The sequence below is a fragment of the Pteronotus mesoamericanus genome, unplaced genomic scaffold (assembly GCF_021234165.1).
Source record: "Pteronotus mesoamericanus isolate MK-2021 breed Mesoamerican mustached bat unplaced genomic scaffold, CSHL_Meso_final contig_20, whole genome shotgun sequence".
In the NCBI taxonomy this organism is placed as follows: domain Eukaryota; kingdom Metazoa; phylum Chordata; class Mammalia; order Chiroptera; family Mormoopidae; genus Pteronotus; species Pteronotus mesoamericanus.
In genome coordinates this window covers 62,404,782-62,423,014 of record NW_026555085.1, presented here as the reverse complement: position 1 = coordinate 62,423,014, position 18,233 = coordinate 62,404,782, and the positions used below count along the sequence as shown (strand labels likewise).

The window sequence follows — 18,233 nt, the reverse complement described above, 5'->3', positions numbered from 1 at the left end:
TCAGGGAAAGCACATGGGCTTATCTGAGCAAGAACAAGGGGCGGGACTGCCTGAGAAAAGGAAATCTGCAAACCTCTCCAGAGCCTCAGTGAAAGGCAGCTCGAGGGCAGAGAGGAAACCTGCTGGTTTCTGCCACCAAGAAGTCCTTTAGAGGCCTGTCCACCTCCCACGGCACTGAGCAGGTGTGGGGCACCACCAGTGCCCGAGAGGAGTGTGTGCGAGGCTGTTGGTGGCAGGCACACAGCCACTCAAGGTAGGAAACAACGCCCACCGTGTGCCCCGGACTGGGAGCAGGGGAGGCTCAGCTCTGCGGGGGACCGGCTGTTTGTTGTTTCCTGGGGCCTCCCCCTTCTGCCCCCTTCCTCTTTCAGCTTCTCTCCTCGCAGGTCTCTTCTCCTGCATTCCAGAGCTTCCTGGCCATGCTCCTCGGTGGGGGCACCAGGTGAAGCTCAGGTAATAGCTATTCCACAGCTGTTGGGGAGGCAGCGTTATCGGGCTGGCGGTATTACCTTCTTTTCTAATCTGTGTTTCCGGGCTAGAGGTTTGTGGTGCTTCTGTCTCTTTAAGCAGCCCAGCCAAGCCGGTCACACATGGAGCCCTCTGGACACTGACCCAGGGGTTTGACCTACTGGCCAGCCAGGACAGGGTTGTGTGACCTGCCGGCTGAGCAGGCCTGCTGGCAACTGATATGAGAAAGACACAGGCTCCCAGCCTGGGGAAGGTGGCGGTGATGGTGGTAGAAAGGCTTCACCCCGTGCAGTTACTCCTGCAATTAGGAGGTTATGACCCAAGTGAGGAGATAAGGTGGGGAGTGAAGGCTGAGAGTGTGTTTGTATGTGTGCACGTGTGTGTGTGTGCGCGCGCGTGTGCATGTGTGTGAAGGAGAGAGAGAGACAGAGATAGAACAGAGAAAGAATAGTGTCTAAAACTCTGGAATTTGGGGGTTATTATTGCATGAATAGGTATTATTTGATCATAATTTTGCTGATGGAGTTATTGTTGCTTTTCAGGGCTTCATTTGATTAGAGAATCCAAGTAAAGTACCCCTTTAAATTTTTAAATAAAATAAATAGTCCAAGTTCACTTAACAGTGAAAAGTGAGGTCTTGTGTCCTAAATGACAAGGGGTCCACGCCTGCTGCGGTTTCATACACATGGGCCCCTTTTCCCTCTCTGTGCTGCTCCCGCCGCTTTGAGACTCTTTCCCTCTATGGCCCTGGCTTTCTTCTTGTCTGCCGGCCTTTTCCTGCTTTTCTTTGGAGGTCCTCCAGGTGCTCACGCCCCACTCTCCAGACCCACAGCAGGAGTGGTTGCGCCAGGCGTCCTGGAAGTGGCTGCAGAGGCCTCTGTAGGGATGAGGGAGGAGGGGGAGTCCGCCCATTCCTGACCCTGGAGCTTGTTCCCCAAACAGAGCGGCTTAGACACATTTCAGGTTCAGAAGCAAGGGGGTATCCTTTGAGGCTTGAACGGGTTTGTCCTGTTTAGAGTGTTCTGTGGACTCCCTACTGGGCAGGCTGGGGAAAATCATGGTCCATAGATTAGCAATGGTAAAAAAGGAACATCGGGCTCTCCTGGAGGTTCCCAAGACACTGAACCCCGAAAAGGTGGCAGGCGTCTTTGAATGTGCCATTTTGCCCTTGCCTTTTTATGTAAGCCTGCTCATGTGACCATACAAAAGCAGATTATTCCTTTTTCTGGAGGAAAAATTGAATGATTTATAAGTGGCAGCCTTAGTCTCTAGGATAGAGGCAGCAGGGGTTATAGAAGGGAAGTGCATAAAACACCTTTTGTTTGCCCTGCTTTGCTGAGCTGGTGGACTCCACAGGGATTAAATGGCCTTAAATAGAGGCTGGGTTGGATCCTCTTGTTTAGTGATAGGTGCCAGGGTAATGAGACAGCTCATTTCAGATAAGAAGGGATTTTCTAAGAATCCAGGAGGAAAGAACCATAAAGGTGATTTGTATGCGTCTGTGTGCAGAGGTTGGATCCATACGGGGCACTCGGGCTGGACAATCCCAAGTCTGTTGGCCCCATCTGGTGTTCACTCACCAGCTGGTCACAAAACTGCTTGAAAAGTATAGTTCTCTCTCCAGGTACAGGTTTTGTCCTTCTTTTTCCAACTTTAAATAGTGGTTTTTGGTAACAAACATCCATATGTCATCCTTTATTAAAATTTTAAGCTACTGCAAGTTCTGCATACCTGTAATGCATCTATCTGCACACCACATACCTTAATGGTTTTGAATAATATAAAGGGTATGTATCCAGTAGTCATTTTTTTTAGCTGAAGCAAGAGGAATTGGGGATAGATGTAAGAAAGAACTTTCAGGCAATGAGATTTGTAGCAGTGACCAAAACTGTGAGGGAGAGTATCAAATATCTTGGCTCAGTTCTTTACCTTATTTTTCTTTCTAGATACTGCCTGGCTGAAAAGAGGGGTTAGGGCTAGCTCAGTGCATTCCAGCGTTAATACACTACCTTCACAGTTCTTATGTTTGAGTAACACTTATAAAAGTGTTTACTCATGATATTCCTCTAAATGTATTCATTTCTTTTAACTTTAGACTTTAGTCATCTTAAGCAATGATCCCATATCAGTGCAATCATAGTTTGATGGGCTGATTATATTTTATTGATGCATACTAAATTATATGTATGATAATAAAAAATAATATTCACTTGCTGTGTTTTTCTAAAAGATCTATGTTCAAGTCCAAACCCCCATGCCTATGAATAAGACCTTCTTTGGTAGCAGGGTTTTTGTAGATGTAATCAAATTGAGATGAGGTTATGCTGGACTATGGGCTCTAATCCAATGACTGGTGTCCTTATAAGAAGCAGGAAATTTGGACACAGTCACAGACACACAGGGAGAGCACCATGTGACAGTGGAGGCAGAGACTGGGGTGATGAGTCTACAATGAGGGAACACCAGGGCTTGCTGGCAACCACCAGAAGCCAGAAGAGACAAGGAAGGATCCTACCCTGAAGCATTTGGAGAGAGCATGGCCCTGCTGACACCTTGATTTCAGACTTCCAGAGCCCAGAACTATGAGAGAATACATTTCTGTCACTTTAAACTACCAAGTCAGTAGTAATTTCTGCAGACTTAGGAAACTAATATACCAGAGTACCACCTAAAATCATCCCCCGTCCCACCAGAGGTATACACTTAGCACCGAGGGACCTGCTGGGCTGGGTGTTCTGTGAAGGTCCTTCTCAGTCCTGTGGTTGGGTGATGATGGCCTTCGTTGTATCAGTCAGGTATGATGCAAGCATCAGCGCCCCTATTTATAAAGGTGAGAAAAGGCTGTTTGCATCTGGTTTGAGCAGATGCAGCTCGTCAATTCTGAATGGCATCCTGGTGTGAGTACCTGACCCTGGTGTTCGCTCCCAGGCTTCCTGGGAGCTACAGGTTGTGCAGAGGCATGCTTGGGGCTTGGTGATGTCTCCATGGTTGTCTCCCTAGCTGGCACATCCTGTGCGAAGTAGAGGGCTAATGCTTGGTGCTCTTTTAAGGAGGTTTTATTTTCTAATTACTTCATTTGGATCATAGCCCAGAAGCTGGCTTTTATTACCTTCGAGCTCAACCATGGTCACTGGCAGTTTTTAAGCCAATCACATCCATGTTTCTTTGTTCCCCATTTCCTCATGTTGTCATAGGAGAACAGTCTTCCATCTGCATCTGCATTTCCCAGCTATAGTGGAGATTGATGACTTATCTGCATTCTCTACCTTAAACCATCAGAATTCTATAGACATATTTAATTTGTATTTAATAAACAGAATGTTTTAGTTCCATCTTTTTTTCATTGTTTATTATGCATCTAACATGAAGAATTTATATTTAATCCTTTATAATCTAAAACTTTTTAAAGCCTTGATTTATTTTTTTAGAGAGAAAAGGGAAGGAGAAAGACAGGGAGAGAAACAACAATGTGTGAGAGAAACATTGATTGGTTGCCTCTTGTATACACCCCGACAGAGGACTGAACTTGCAACCCAGGCACGTGTCCTGACCAAGAATCAAACCGGCAGCCTTTCACCTTGAAGAACTGCTCCCAACCAACTGAGCCACACCCATCAGGGCTATAATCTGAATTTTTATGCATATTCTGCCTCACTGTTATATTGGCCCAAATATCTACTCAGTAAATATGTATTGAGTGCCTTCTGTGTGCCATACACTGTGAGCTGCTTCCTCACATATACCAAAGCACTGGGGATACAAAATGCATTGGTGCACAAGACTGTACTTACTGCTCACTGGCTTAGAATGATGCTGGCCCATAGTCGGTGCTCAATAAATGTTAGTGTTCTTCTTCCTCACTGCATTCAAGAAGCAGCCTAACATATAGCTCTGTAGCTTGGCCCATTTTAGAATCTTTCTACTGATGTCCTCTGACCCAGAGGGAAGAGATGCAGTAGAGTCCATCCAGGCACAGGTGCAGTGTTCCGGGTGCTGAAGACACCTCGCAGCCCCCCATGGGCCACGAGGCACGAGGCCCAGAGCGTGCACACCCTGAGGCTGCTCAGCTCCCTCCTGTCCCAGTGGCCAGAGCAGTGTCTGTCGGGCTTGACTGTACAATGCTCTCAAGCTTGTGTTTACCCCTAACACTGGCCTTCTGCGATAACTTTTTAGAACAGCTTTATTGAGATATAATTCATATATCATACCACTCCCCCATTTAAAGTGTATGATCCAGTGTTTTTAGTATAGTCACAAATATGTGCAGCGATTGCCCGTTGCCAGGCATTTTTAACACCCTCTAGCCAGCACCCTGTATCCCCTCAACCCCCACGCCCTAGACAACCACTAATCTACTTTTTATCTCCACAAATATGCCTGCCTTGGACATTTCATATAAGTGGAATCACTTAATATGCAGTCTTTTGAGGCTGACATCTTTCACTTAGCATAATGTTTCAAGGCTCAGCCACTGTAGCAGTATCAGCCTTTCATTTGTTTTTATACCTGAATAATATTCCATTGTATGGATAGACCACATCTTCTTTAATCACTTATCAGTGGAGAGCTGTTTGGGTTGTTTTGGCTCTTATGAATAGTTTTTCTATAAACACTCATGCACAAATTTGTATGTGAACATGTTTTCATTTCTCTTGGGTATTTACTTAGGAGTGGAATTGCTGGGTCATACAATAGCTCTATTTTTAACCATGTGAGGAAGAGCGAGACTTTTCCACAGAAGCTGCACCCTTTTACACTCCTACCAGCAGCGCATGAGGGTTGGTTTCTCTGCAGCACCGCCGGGCGAGGGAGGCAGGGACGGTGGGCGAGAGAGGAGAATGCAGGGAGATTCAGACAAGCCGGCAGCGCCTGCCAGAGGGGCAGAGCGGCGGAGGGGGAAGACTTTTGTTCACATTTTATTTCCAAGTCATCAACCACCAAGATAGTGACTTTTCCTTCGGACATGGAGGGGCGCACCTCCCAGTCCCTGTGAGAACACGCTTTGTGGTGAGATGGGGCCCCCGAGAGGCGAGCCGCCTGGGATTATGCCATGGGGTCCGGTCCTCCTCAGCCCCTGTCCTCAGAGCGCGGAGCCTCTGCTGCTGGGGAAGGTTTGCAGAGACTGAGCGCCACGTGGGCCCTTGAACTGCCTCTGATCTCTGCTTCTCTGCCCTGCTTTCTTGCTTAGCAAACACAGTCACCACCGAAGAGAGCCTGGTGAAAACGGTGGGCATGAACCGCTACAGCGTGGACCCCTCCGCCTCCGCCTTCAGCCGCAGGGGCTCCTTGCCCACCTCCTCCTCGCTCTGCTGCAAGAGGCAGAACTGCGGAGATGGCCACCTTGGGGGAGGCCCAGCCAGCACTGCCGGCGGTCCCCGCACCAGTCCCATGTCCTCTGGAGGCCCCTCGGCACCTGGGCTGAGGCCCCCAGGCTCCAGCCCCAAGAGGAATGGGACCTCTCTTGAAGGCAACAGATGTGGTAATGTAATGCCTGCATTGGCTTCTTCCCTGAGATTTAACCTCCTCTGCCCGTGCCCTGGGGCAAGTGCATGGAGGGGCGGAGGGGAGGTGGCTCTTAGAATGTGGGAACACTGGGGAATCGGCAGTTTCCACAAGCCTCCTCATGAATTTTTGTCGCCCTTGGAGACAGCTGACCTCAGCCTTTGACAACAAGCAAAAATGGTGTATTAGTGTAGGTTAGGCTGTAGAAGTAAGTAGACTCCAAAAATGTACAGTGATTCAAGTACAAAAGAAGTTTATTTTTGTTTAAGAGACCAAGCTGAGCCCTGGCCAGGTAGCTCAGTAGGTTGGAGCATCATTCTGTGTACCGAAAGGTTGAGGGTTTAATCTCCAGTCAGGGTGCGGACGGGAGGCAACTGATGGATGTTTCTCTCTCACATTGATGTTTCTCTTTCTCTGTCTCATTCTCCTCCTCTCTCTCTCAAATCAATAAATGTATCCTAGGGTGAGGATTTTTAAAAAAGAGAGAGAGACCAAAGTGCATGTGCCTCGTTGGTAGGTGCATCCCAGTTCAAGAACCCAGGCTCTGTTCCTTTTGAGGCTCTGCCCGCCCCGCGCCCCTGCCCCGGAGCTCCATGCCCCAAGCACCTGGGGGTGGAAAGGGAAAGAGCGAGTGGAGAAGGCACACACGCTTCCCTAGAGCCCGGGAATGGTCACATCCCCTCCACTCGTGTCTTTAGCAAGAGCTGGCCACTTGGCCACACTTGACTCTAAGGGAGTCTGAAAGGCATAGACCAGCTCTGTGCCAGGAACAAAAAGCTGTTAGTAAAGAGTTTTCTCCTGCACAGTGGGCAATACCTGCAGGATACAAACCCATGGGCAGAACCAGAGTGAAGCGAAATTCCCACAGTACTTGTTGCAACGCCACTTCGGTCTCCCCCGTTCCGGAGCACTTGTTGGGATGCAGTGTATGAAAGTGCCGTCATTGTAGGGATAGCTTGGCGTCCGTTCTGATTTTTTTAAAGTTATTTTCAAGCTTCAGTATTTCGTCAATGAATAGAGGCTACAGAGCATAGTGGATAATCACACGGACTGTGGAGCCAGAGGCCCTGGGCTGGGATCCTGGATCTGCCGCTTTCTGTTTGACCTTTTGCAAGTCTGAGCTTCTCTGTGCCTCAGTTTCCTCACCTGTAAAATAGGAATAATAATAGTAGCACCCACCCCATACGTTTGTTGGGAGGATTAAATAAGTTCTTATGTGTATTTAGGACAAAGTAAGAGCTCAATCAATGTTAGAAGTCACAGATCACATGAGCACACCCCTCAGCAGAGCACTGCTCATCAACTCAGCAGCTGGGAACTGCTGCAGAAAGAAAGCCAGGCCAAGGAGGCAGAGAGCCCTCACCTGGCCCCTCCAGTGCCTCCCAGGGGGCCGGCTGTCTTCTCTGGCAATCCACATTTCTGCCCCAAGCCTTAGATCTCACCAGAAGCCGCCCTGAGAAGCCACAGCATTGAGCTACTTTTGTATGATCCAAGGTCCTCCACACACTCCCCTCAAAGAGCCTCACCCACCCTGGACAAGCCTTTGCTGGCTGAGGGCGGAGGGGCAAGCAGGGACCCCTTGAAGGGAGGCAGTTCTAAGGGGCACAGCACAGACTCCCTCTGCTGGGGGGCTCTTCCCAAATGTACAGGCACCCTGTAGACCACTCCCCAACCCCGTCACCCAGGGCCATAGGCCAGGCAGAGGATGTGAGTAGGCAGAGCGCATTTTTCAAACAGGAGAGACACTTCATCTGATCTCTAAGAACAAGAGAAGGGAACAAGATCAGGCACAAACCAATGTCTTAAAGTAAGTGAGCGTGCAGCATTTATTTCCCAGGTTTATCTCCGGAGCTGGAGTAACACCTGGCATATAGTAGGTGTTCAATAAACATTATCTCTGTACCTGCCCCCCGCCCCCCACCACCATGGTGCCCTGTACCCTCATGTTGTCTCTGGTTGTCAAAACTCTCACCCTGGTGTCTCTCTGCCCTTTACATGTCTCTTTCTCTCAACCTTTTCTCCGCAACCCAATTCCCATTTGCTCAGGGTAGTGATCACAGGACACCACCCTGAATGAATTGATCTAACGCTAAGAGTGTTGCTTCTTTTAAAAAGGAGTTATTTACTCAATCCATCATTCATGTTGGTAGGTCTCAGGCCCTATGTGTTACGTGTAGGATTTCAAGTGATAGGAGGGAGACATGATTTGGACGGAGAGAACTGTCACTGGCTGTAGAATCGTCTGCCCATCCCAGTCCACCTGGGCTGCCTGGATGAGGGGAGTCCAGGGCCTGTCAAAGGGGCTCAGGGGAGCCCCTCTGCCCGAGTCCCTTGCTGCCTCCCCCAGGGGAGCCCTGGAATGTCCTCCCACCCCAATTTCAACTATTGTCCTATCCTTTCTTTTTATCTCTACCCCAACTCTTTGTCCTCCTGGAGTTAGACCCTGATCAGCTGTCTGAGTAATCTGCCAGAGGGGAAGCCCAGACTCTCACTTGGAACCAGCTGAGAGAAAGCCCTCTCTGTCGGAGCCCTGGCTGCACCCCCAGGAGAGCCCTCTGGCTCAGGACTTGGGCCTCTCAGGACCTTGGGTGCGATCAGAGGAGCAGAGCCGTCCAGTACTTGCTGCCTTCCGCTCCCAGCAAACCACTAACTATATCCTGAATGTCAATTGTCTCTTTTACAACTTAGAAATAGTAGTGAGAAATTGGCCTGATAGATACCCTGAAAATTAGAGTTGTTCACAGTCATCAGGATGCCCTAGGGCTGTGGGAGGTTCGGAATCACCCAGCTGCCCAGCCTCCTTGGAGTAAAGCTGCTGCAGGATGTAACAGTTGAAATTCATTGTCGAGCCTTTGTGATGCACTGGAGAAAAGTCAAATTATTTACCCTTTGTAAGTGCATTAACTCTAATGCTCCAAAGATTCCTCTTAATCAGTGCCTTCTTGGTGCTAAATGGAAGCACAGATCTTAGAAAGAGCCAGCCAGCTGTGCAGAGTCTCAGCACGGAGATGAAGGAAGGGGACAGCGAGAATTAGGGGCAGGGGGCAGTGCTCACATCTCTGAAAAAGGTTTCCTCACTTCTGCTTACATCTCATTGGCCAGGATTTAGTCACATGGCCACGAGCTGCAAGGGAAACAGGGAAGTATAGTTTTGATTCTAAGTAACCATGGGCACAGGACATCTGAGAGTCCATTACAAAAGAAGCAGCAGAAAAAAGATGTTGGATAGGCAACCAGAAGCCTCGGCCACACCTCGCAATTAGACCTGCTCATTCTCTCTTGCTTCCTCCCCTGGCACTTTGTTTCCTCATCTTTAGTACTTTCTCTCTCCGGCCCCATAGTAGGAACAAGACTCACAGCTTTGCAAGGTTTCTTGCTCATATTTGTATCCTCTGCAGCCCCAGAAAAGGGGCCTGCTTGTTCAACGCATACACATATACTAAATAGCTATTTATTGAGCACCTAACCCTCGGAGATCTAGGGGATGGGGGAGAGGGGATGGGAGCAGGCAGGACTCCAGCACCATGCCCCCATTAAGCAGGCAGGGTCCCTTTGCATTTGTAGAGTGGGGTCCTATGTGTGCTTTGCTTGAACAAAATGGGCACAGCTAAACACATTTGGAAACTATGGAAATAAACCATGCTGAATGGAGGGGCAGTGTATTAAAGGAGGAGAGAGAACCATTGTCCTCCTTACCCATTTGTCACCTAGCTGCCTGCTGTGGGCCCTCCGGAGGGCGATTAAGCTTTCCCTCTGCCCAAGGAACTGCTCAGTATTGCCTTGAAATTGCATCCCAAGTGAAAGCAGTTGGCATTAAGGAACCATACCTCTTTAAGAGGGTTTGACCCACGTCATAAAGCCTGGAAGGAACCTAGAAATGGATTTTCCCCCATGGTGCTAATCAAAATGGATTAAAACCACAGAAGCCGAAAATGGCATGAGGCTGCAGGCAGGAGAGTAGATATCGATGACATGACAACCTTGAATACTTACCCTGGCCACCTGCTGTCTTGATATATCACACCTATCACCTCTGCCAGTGGTCTCGGAAGGAATGCATTTACAGGACCTATTTCCCTGTTGTTTTTTTTTTTTTTTTGCTAATACTCAGGTGAAAATTCGAGAGCTCTCTCCTATCTCTCATCCAAGTAATCACTAAGAGGTTTCAGATAACAAAAGCATCTTGACTCTTGTTTATAACAGGACATGCTGTAGAATTCCGAAACACAACAAGGCCCAAGCTTCAGAATCAAGAAACAAAGTAAATCTGACATTGTTATTACCACCTAAATGCTTCCCATGGGTTGGAGTTTGCTTCCACAGGGTATGGTGTTGAGTGATGGATAGAGGCGATTCAGCCAGAAAAAGAAGGGGAACAGCACTCTATGTGATGTGCGTGGAATGTCTGAGGGTGTGGCAAAGGCCTATTCATTCTGGGGCAAAAGAAGAGTTACGGCAGCCATGACTTAGAGAGGCATTTGTCAGTCCTGGCCAGCAGATGCTTATTGAGCACAATGTGCCAGGGGATCTTCTCAGGTCTGAGGACAGAGCTGAGGGCAAGATAGATGTGCACCCTGTTACAGAGAGACAAACATTAGCAACTGCACAAATTTAATTACAACTGGGACTAGTGCTCCTAAGGAAAAGGATGGGTGCTATGAAAGGCTTAGATAGGGAGGGGTCGCTGAGCCTGCTGTGGGGAGTCAGGAAAGGCTTCCCAGGGCAGTGACGGGGGAGCCAGCGGCATGGGGCGGTGGGGGGAGGGACAGGAGTTGGCCGAGGAGGGGCCGTGGGGAGGAGGCGAGGCTAGAGGCTTCCTGGCAGAGATCAAATGGCTTGCCCAGAGGTCACGGTGTGTGTGGTGGCAGAGGAAGAATCTGGCCCAGCTCGACCTCACTTCAGTCCTGTGGTTTCCCCTTATTCTTAGAAGTATCTTCCCTTCTCATACAGGCAAGTCAGCTGGTCTTTAAGGAATAGAAGAAAACCCCGATTAAAACCTAAGGATTGGTCAGGCCTTCTTCTATCTCCCATCTCCCTCACCTCGTAATGAAAATTATTGTAATAGACATCATAAAAAACAATACTGTGTTCAAATTGCCTGATGTGGCCCAGATTGTGGGCTAACCCGGGCACCTGCTGCCCTCTGCACGGCCATGTTTCTAGGAAGGGTACCTCTACGGAGCCCAGATAACCAGGAGGAGCTGAGAGCAGATCTCCTCTCTTCACCTCCACCTCCTCCCAGACCAGCCCTAGCTGCCCAGAGAGCCTGAGAGGGCTGCGGAGGTTTGCAGGCAGCCCGAGAAGGGGCTCCAAGGCGTCCCTTTCAGACACTGATGAGCTTTTCTTCAGATGCTTCTTGTGGGTCTCCAGCCCGAAACTAGTGTACAAATTCACTTGATCCTTACAATACTCTTGAGGAATAAGTTGAAGAAACTGAGTCCCCTAGAGAATGATCAGGGCCAGGACAGGAACTGGAAGTCTGGCCGATGACTCTTCATTCAGGGGCTTTGCACATAGACACAGATGGGGCTCTCGGGTGTGTGAGAAGCTAACTCCCTTAGTGCTACCCAGGACAGCCTGCGGTGTGAAGGGACCGTACAGTGTCCAAGGCGGAAGGGACCTCAGAGAGCCTTCCCAGCTCCCTTATTTCACACCTGAGGAGCACAAAGACACTCACATAGCTGGTGGGTAGTAGGGGTGTCTGACTCCCAGCTCGTTGCTCACTCCATTTTTCTCCTGACTCTATCATTAGCTAAAAAGTTTTCTCTGAATTTTGAAGATACAAAAGGAAATTATGCATGTGCTTGGTGGTATGTGTGAGGCAGAGAGAAACCCAAGACAGCGGTCCAAGTGCCCATGCTGTGAAAATGTCGGGGATCGCATTAAACCCTGGTTCATAGTCACTCTATTCCTGCGGAATGTGAGTTGAGCTTTAGAAATGACAACAATCATCTTTAATTACACATCCATTCACAACTGGATTTCACTTTCCACAAGCGTCGGGCAACCCCCAGTACATGGACGCCACTATACACTCAGTTCTCTGCCCTGGAGAATGCTGCCTTCCCAAAGGCGCTGGGCAAGCGCTTTGCATGCTCTGTTCTTTTAGGAGCAAGATTTTTTCACATCTGTCACCAATCTTACCAATGTCCAGTCACATCTGCCCAGCCTGGCCATGTCAGGCAGCACCTATCTGTCTTCCCGACACCTTCACAGCAGCTGGAGGTGGGGGAGCTAGTATATTTATTATCTCTGTGAGCAGAGGCCACTGTAAAGGCTTTACAAACCTGCCCCTGGGAAGTTCCATCTCTCTTCCTTCTAGAGCCTGTGTACTACATGCTTTGGAATTTGAGCAACTTCCCAGGCGTGGCAGGCTTCCTGCTGCTCTCCGTCTTGTGTGACTACAAGGCCCCTCAGAAAGATTCCCCAGCCAGGCCGGCTGCTGCCCGTCCAGCCTGGCAAAGTGAAAAATGCCCCCAGCAAGCACCAGGCCCCGGGAGGGGAGCTTTCGCCCCGCAGCCATCACCTGGAGCACCTCCGCCCTATAGACGACGCGGCACCCCCGCGCCAGGCCTGTGCCCTGACCTTGCTCATGGGAGCTTAGGATCCCATGGATGAGACTGTGAATCGGTCTGGTTGTTATTCCTTTCTATGAAATACAGGAAATTAGGTTTGACCTCTGCTCTGATCCCTCCACAATCACTCTTGGCGCTGTAGACTTCCAGCCTTTGTAATCAGGGCATCTATCATCACCTTGATTAATGCTGAAGCTCTGGTGGGATCCAGCGGCGAACGCGACTTTGGTGATGCCTCGTCCCCATGTTGAGTGGAGGTGTCTCTAAAGGCAGCGCAATCATCTCTAATAAGCACACATCAGCATTCAGATGGCTCCAGGGGGCATTAACAGCTTCCTGGCAAAATGCCCCGTGCCAGACCACCTTATCGGGCCCCTTCCAGGCCCAACATGGAAAAGGCAGGGGAAATCTCCAAGTAAATCCCATCCTCCAGCAAACCGTCTGTATTTAGGACAGGCTCGGAAATGCGATGCTGGGCTTTTCTCGGCACTGATGGAGAACTGTGCTCTTCTCAAGCACTTTACAAAGAGGAAGGAAAAAGAGACAGCAGAAAACCATTGCGCCCTGAGACTGAGAAGGGAAACAGATGCAAAGGCTTCTCCTGTCTGCGAGAAAGGGGCTTCATTGTTCAGAGCCTATACTTTTTTTCTGGCCCGAAAATAGGATTAAGGATTACCCACACAAGGCTCTTCTTAAGTTATTTATACTGTTTCTGGAAAGTACATCGAATCATTTTACATGGATTGACTCAGTTTTTATAAACATATTTGCTCAGAGCCATGGAGGGGCGAGTGGTTATAGACCCTGTAAGGAGTGGGCAGCATTTTTCACTACTTTGCCCAGGACCTGGTACAGAAGAGATGCTCAATTGATGTTTGTGGAATGAATTGGGGGAAGATGAAAAAGATCATCCTCAAGAAATTAAACTCTAACTGGATGTTACAAACAAGTATATACATAGTGGTGATGCAAAACAGACTGGAGAGCATCTTAAGAGAACAAACAAATATTTAGGGGTTAAAAGTGAAGAAAGGTGACATTCTAATGGCAGGACACAGAAGTGCTGCCTGGGAAGGGATCTCCCAGGGCCCTGGGGGCAGGTGGGACTTCTGTGAGAAGGAGGGAGGCTGAATATCTCATAGACAGAAGCAAAAGCACCAGCTAGTGGTAGAGAAGGGAAGCTAGAGAGACATTGGGTCACAACCAGATGCAGACACACACAGCCCTTCTTTATCAAAGGAGGTCACTCAGGCCACCGCCTTGGACTTGAGGGCCAGGTGGGAGCAGGCAACACAGGTAGATGTGAGGCCCTGGTCCTGGTGTTTAATGGCCTCGCTCTCCTTGCTCACCCACCCAGCCTCGAGCCCTTCTCCAGACGGGCAGGACGCCAGGCGGCCACGGAGCAAGAACCCGTCCACCTGGACCGTGGAGGATGTGGTCTGGTTTGTGAAAGACGCTGACCCGCAGGCCCTGGGGCCTCACGTGGAGCTCTTCAGAAAGCATGTATGTGTGTGGCGGGCCTGGCCCCGGAGGAGGCGGGGTTTGGGGGGAGGCATGGGAGGAGGGTGAGGTTCAGGGGCTGGGGGGGCCTGAACTAAACCCTGGGGGCGCCACTCAGGGAGGCTAGTTGGAGGCACGGGCTCCTCAGAGCATGATAACCACTTAGTTTGTTTTAAAGGGATATTTATCCCATCTGTTCCGTCATGTTGGGCTTTAACAGGAGTGCCTGTTTTCCTGCCCATCCCTCCGTCCATCCATCTGTGCATTCAACAAATATTTACAGCATACCTCTGCCATGTCAGGCAAACTGTATCAGGGCCTTGTCCTAAGCTGTTTGAGAAGATGCACACACAGAGTGTCAAACGTGGTGCCTGGCTTTTAGAGAGCCTCTAGCTAGGAGGTGTTCTCATCATGATCTAAGAGATTCAGAAATGTATAAAGATGGTAAATGGAAAAAAAAGGTAAGAATTAATACTTTACCTGCCAAGCTTACCATGTCAATTTTCCACTGCTGTTAGAACCAATTACCACAAACATAGTAGCTTGAAACAACACATTTGAAAAAAATTTATTAAATTTATTGGGGTGACATTGGTTAATTAAATTATATAGTTTGTAAGCACACAGTTCTATAATATATCATCTGTATACTGCATTGTGTATTTACCCCCCAAAATCAAGTCTTCTTTTGTTACCAAACATTTGACCCCCTTTACCCTCCTCTCCCTCCTCCCACCCCAAAACAACACAAACTTACTACTTGGCATTTCAATGGGTAGGAAGGGTGACAGGGGTCTCACTGGGCTGAGGTCAAGGTGCCGGCAGGGCTAACATTCTTCCTGGAGATTTTCGGGAGATTTCGTTTCCTTGGCTTATCCAGCGCCTAGATCCACCCTCATTTCTTGGTTTGTCCCCCGTCACCCTCAATCTCATCCTCATCCCCAAAGCCATGGCAGTAGGCAGGGTTCTTCTCAGGCTGCTGACTCTTTGGTTCTTTCTTTCACTTTTGAGGGCCCTGTGATTATTTCTTCTCCCACCCCTAATTATCCAGGCTACTCTCCCTATTATAAAGTCAGCTGATTGGCAGACTTAATTCCATCTGTAAACATAGTTCCCCTCTGCCAGGTGACCTAACATATTTACAGGTTTCAGGGATTAGTATGTAGACATCTTGGGGAGAGAAGAAGGAACATTCTTTTGTGCCATTAATTTTTTTCCTGCCTGCCTCTCATTTTATTTGGTGATTCTATTGTAGAAATCACACTCAGATCTGGGGAGGGTCTTTATCTAACCCAACACTCCCATTTTATTAGGAATATATTTGACTTCACCTAACAGCTGGGCCTTGAGAGCAAGGACCACTGGGTGGGTCATGTTTAGAGAGAGCTGGGTGGGAGGAGCCTAGCTGCCTTCCAGAGTGACGGACGTGGGGAAGGTCTAGGGGGTGGGGTAAAGAGAGACATTAGGTGATAAGGCCCCTGGAGGGCCCACAGAGGAGATTTGCCCACTCTGCCATTTTGCCAGGGACACAGAGAGCGAGTGACACCGAGTCAGTGCTTCATCAGTAATTGAAGGGCTAGCTAGAGGAATGAGAGGGACATGCGACCCTGCACAGTTATATGAGACCTGTAATCGTGCTTTCTCTCCCCATCTGAGAGCCCAAAATTTCTGTCTCTAGTGACCTGAAAATAACAGTATAGGTTAATGGGGAAGCCCGGCCCTGCCAGGTCCATGAATTCAACATGACAAATGGGGGCAACGCCGAGACCTCAAGGGATCGCCATTTTTTTTTTTTTAGTAGTCCTTTGTGCTAACCCCTGGGATTAAGCAGATGGGTTATTTAGTTGTATGCCACCCAGAATTATTGATGGGGCCAAAAAAAAAACCCCAAAAAACAAAAAACCCAAAACACAACAAAACACCTGAACTTGCTCCCAGAGTGTAATTAGCAATCTAGTAATCAGCTAAAGGTAGGTGGGTTTAGAAACAAAGAGATCAGGGTGATGGATGGGAGTCGGGACCTTACAATCAGCACCTGGAATGGAAAGGGAACCACTAGTTGCAGAGTCTGATGGATGACATTTTGTCTTAGTCAGTTCAGGCTGCTATAGCAATGTCCCATACACCAGCTGGCTTCCGAACAACAACAATTTACTTCTCAGTTCTGGAGTCTGGAAGCCCACCACCAGCCTAGTCTGCTTCTAGTGAGAGCCCTCCACCTGGTTACATATTGCCATCTTCTTGTTGTCTAAGGACACTAATCGCATTCACAAGGGCTCCACATAATGACCTAATTACCCCCTAAAGTAACCACCTAATGGAGGTTAGGATTTCAACATATGAATGGGGGGAGGGGCATACACTCAGTCCATCACAGACTTCTTGCTCAGTTAGCCCTAGATTGGATGAGGAGATGAACACCATACGTGGTATACTGGGACCATATGGGGTTATGTTTGAGTCCTTCAATCAGGATAAAGCAGGAATATGAAAAAGCCATTGAATTTAATTACCCCAAGGAGATGATGGGAAGAGGAGCAGATAGTATTTATGCTTTATCTTTTAAAGAAGGTCTGGTCTTGGGACTAAGAGGATGTGCATCCAAGGATATCCACGCTCCCTTCCCTCCTCCCCTGACCACACTTGAGCTGTACTCGGTATTTAATTACACTTACTGTCTTCTGGGTTTCCTTTGTTCTCATCCTGTCCCACCAGGAGATTGATGGCAACGCCCTCTTGTTGCTGAAGAGCGATATGATTATGAAATACTTGGGCCTGAAGCTGGGACCTGCGCTGAAACTCTGCTACCATATTGACAAACTGAAGCAGGCCAAGTTCTGAAGATTTTTAAAAGGCAGAAGCCGAATCCAGACAGCAGGTCTCAAGGTTATCTTCTGCCTTACCAACATCCAGCCACCACCAAGAAAGAGATTCTCTTCTTAGAAACAACAGCCACAAAGATGTAGTCTTTTTACAAAACTCGCACATCTCCGCCTTTTCAAAAATTCAACCTGGTCCTTTTGAAAGGCTCCTTGGTGTCAATGATTTGCCAAAAAAAATTTACAAAAATGCCTATTACTTGTAACATTCCTGATAGGTTGGTTGCCATTAGAGTGGGTCCCATTTTTACAATGAAAGAGTGGGGAACTGAATGCTATTGCCCAAGGAGAAGAACCCAGGAGGGTTCCAAGGATGTGAGAAGAACCTGTCTCTGCAGGCCTCGCGAGGGCGCCCACCACAGCACCACCTGCCTTTGACTCTGACCCCGGGACCTATCATTGTGAGCCTTGCCTGATTCAGCTCTGGAAGCTGTCTTTTGAGGATAAATGCCTCACCTTGCACTATCTGGAAAACTTGAATTCTTTTGCTCTCTGAAGGGAAGAAAAAAAATCTTTTTTATTCCTAGTTATCTGAAGTACTGTTTTATCCCACTAGAGGGCAGACTGCTAATGAAACTTCAGGACCCTCCCTGCTGTAGCCCGAGAATTCGGTACTCAATAGATGGGTTAGGGTTTCTGTGAAGAAAATCTAGCCCACACAGACATAGGGAATTTATTTCAAGGTCAGCACCGCAGTTTGTAACTTGGGAAGACCTAATTACCTCCCAAAGGTAATTGGAAAGAAATCATCTCCTAGAATGTTCTAGTTCGTATCCAATCATGATTACTGACTGAGATGTACAAGCAGCAAAGGCAAGAATTTGGAAGTACATTCTTCCCAGATGGGGCTTTGGAGCTTCTTCCCTTCCAGAATCCTCACTGAGGTGTCAGTATGTTGGCACGCCGAAGAGTCTTAGTGACATTTAGCCATGGGTGTTTCTTTAAAAAAGAAGAAAAATGTCTCAACTAAGCTTTGAAATGGGAAAGTGTTGATTTCTAGGTACCTTCCTGGATTACGTAGTTGTATGTGTGGCTAATTTCTCTAGTCCTCAACAAATACACAGACATGCTATTATTGGGTTTAATTCAATTTGCAATTAGGTTTTCCTTCCTCACCATGGAGTAATAGGAAAAACATTGATTTTCTACCCCTTTGCAGCTGTGTCCAGGGAAGGACAATATATCCACAGTTTACTAGGCAGAAGAAAAATTTCATCTTCGTTCTTCTTTTTATCCCTCTCCTTCCTCCCTTTCCCTCTCTCTTTTTTCCTTCCTCTTTCACTGAACAGAAAACATATCTTCAAAATGA

The 18,233-nt window shown here is 48.2% G+C and overlaps 1 protein-coding gene across 2 annotated transcripts in view; it reads left to right on the top strand.

Moving 5' to 3' along the window:
- The window catches only part of SCML4 (Scm polycomb group protein like 4), a 52,171-nt gene extending 34,386 nt beyond the window's left edge, over positions 1–17,785 (top strand). The window contains exons 1-4 of one of the 2 annotated variants that reach the window (XM_054568882.1): positions 24–253; positions 5,657–5,947; positions 13,903–14,048; positions 16,761–17,785. In XM_054568882.1, the coding sequence (XP_054424857.1) occupies positions 5,701–5,947; positions 13,903–14,048; positions 16,761–16,886 (519 nt within the window). In that variant the 5' untranslated portion in view covers positions 24–253; positions 5,657–5,700 and the 3' untranslated portion in view covers positions 16,887–17,785. Of the gene's footprint in view, positions 1–23; positions 254–5,656; positions 5,948–13,902; positions 14,049–16,760 lie in introns of those variants that run through there. The other variant, XM_054568881.1, reaches the window with a different exon arrangement.
- The last annotated feature ends 448 nt before the right edge of the window (positions 17,786–18,233 follow it).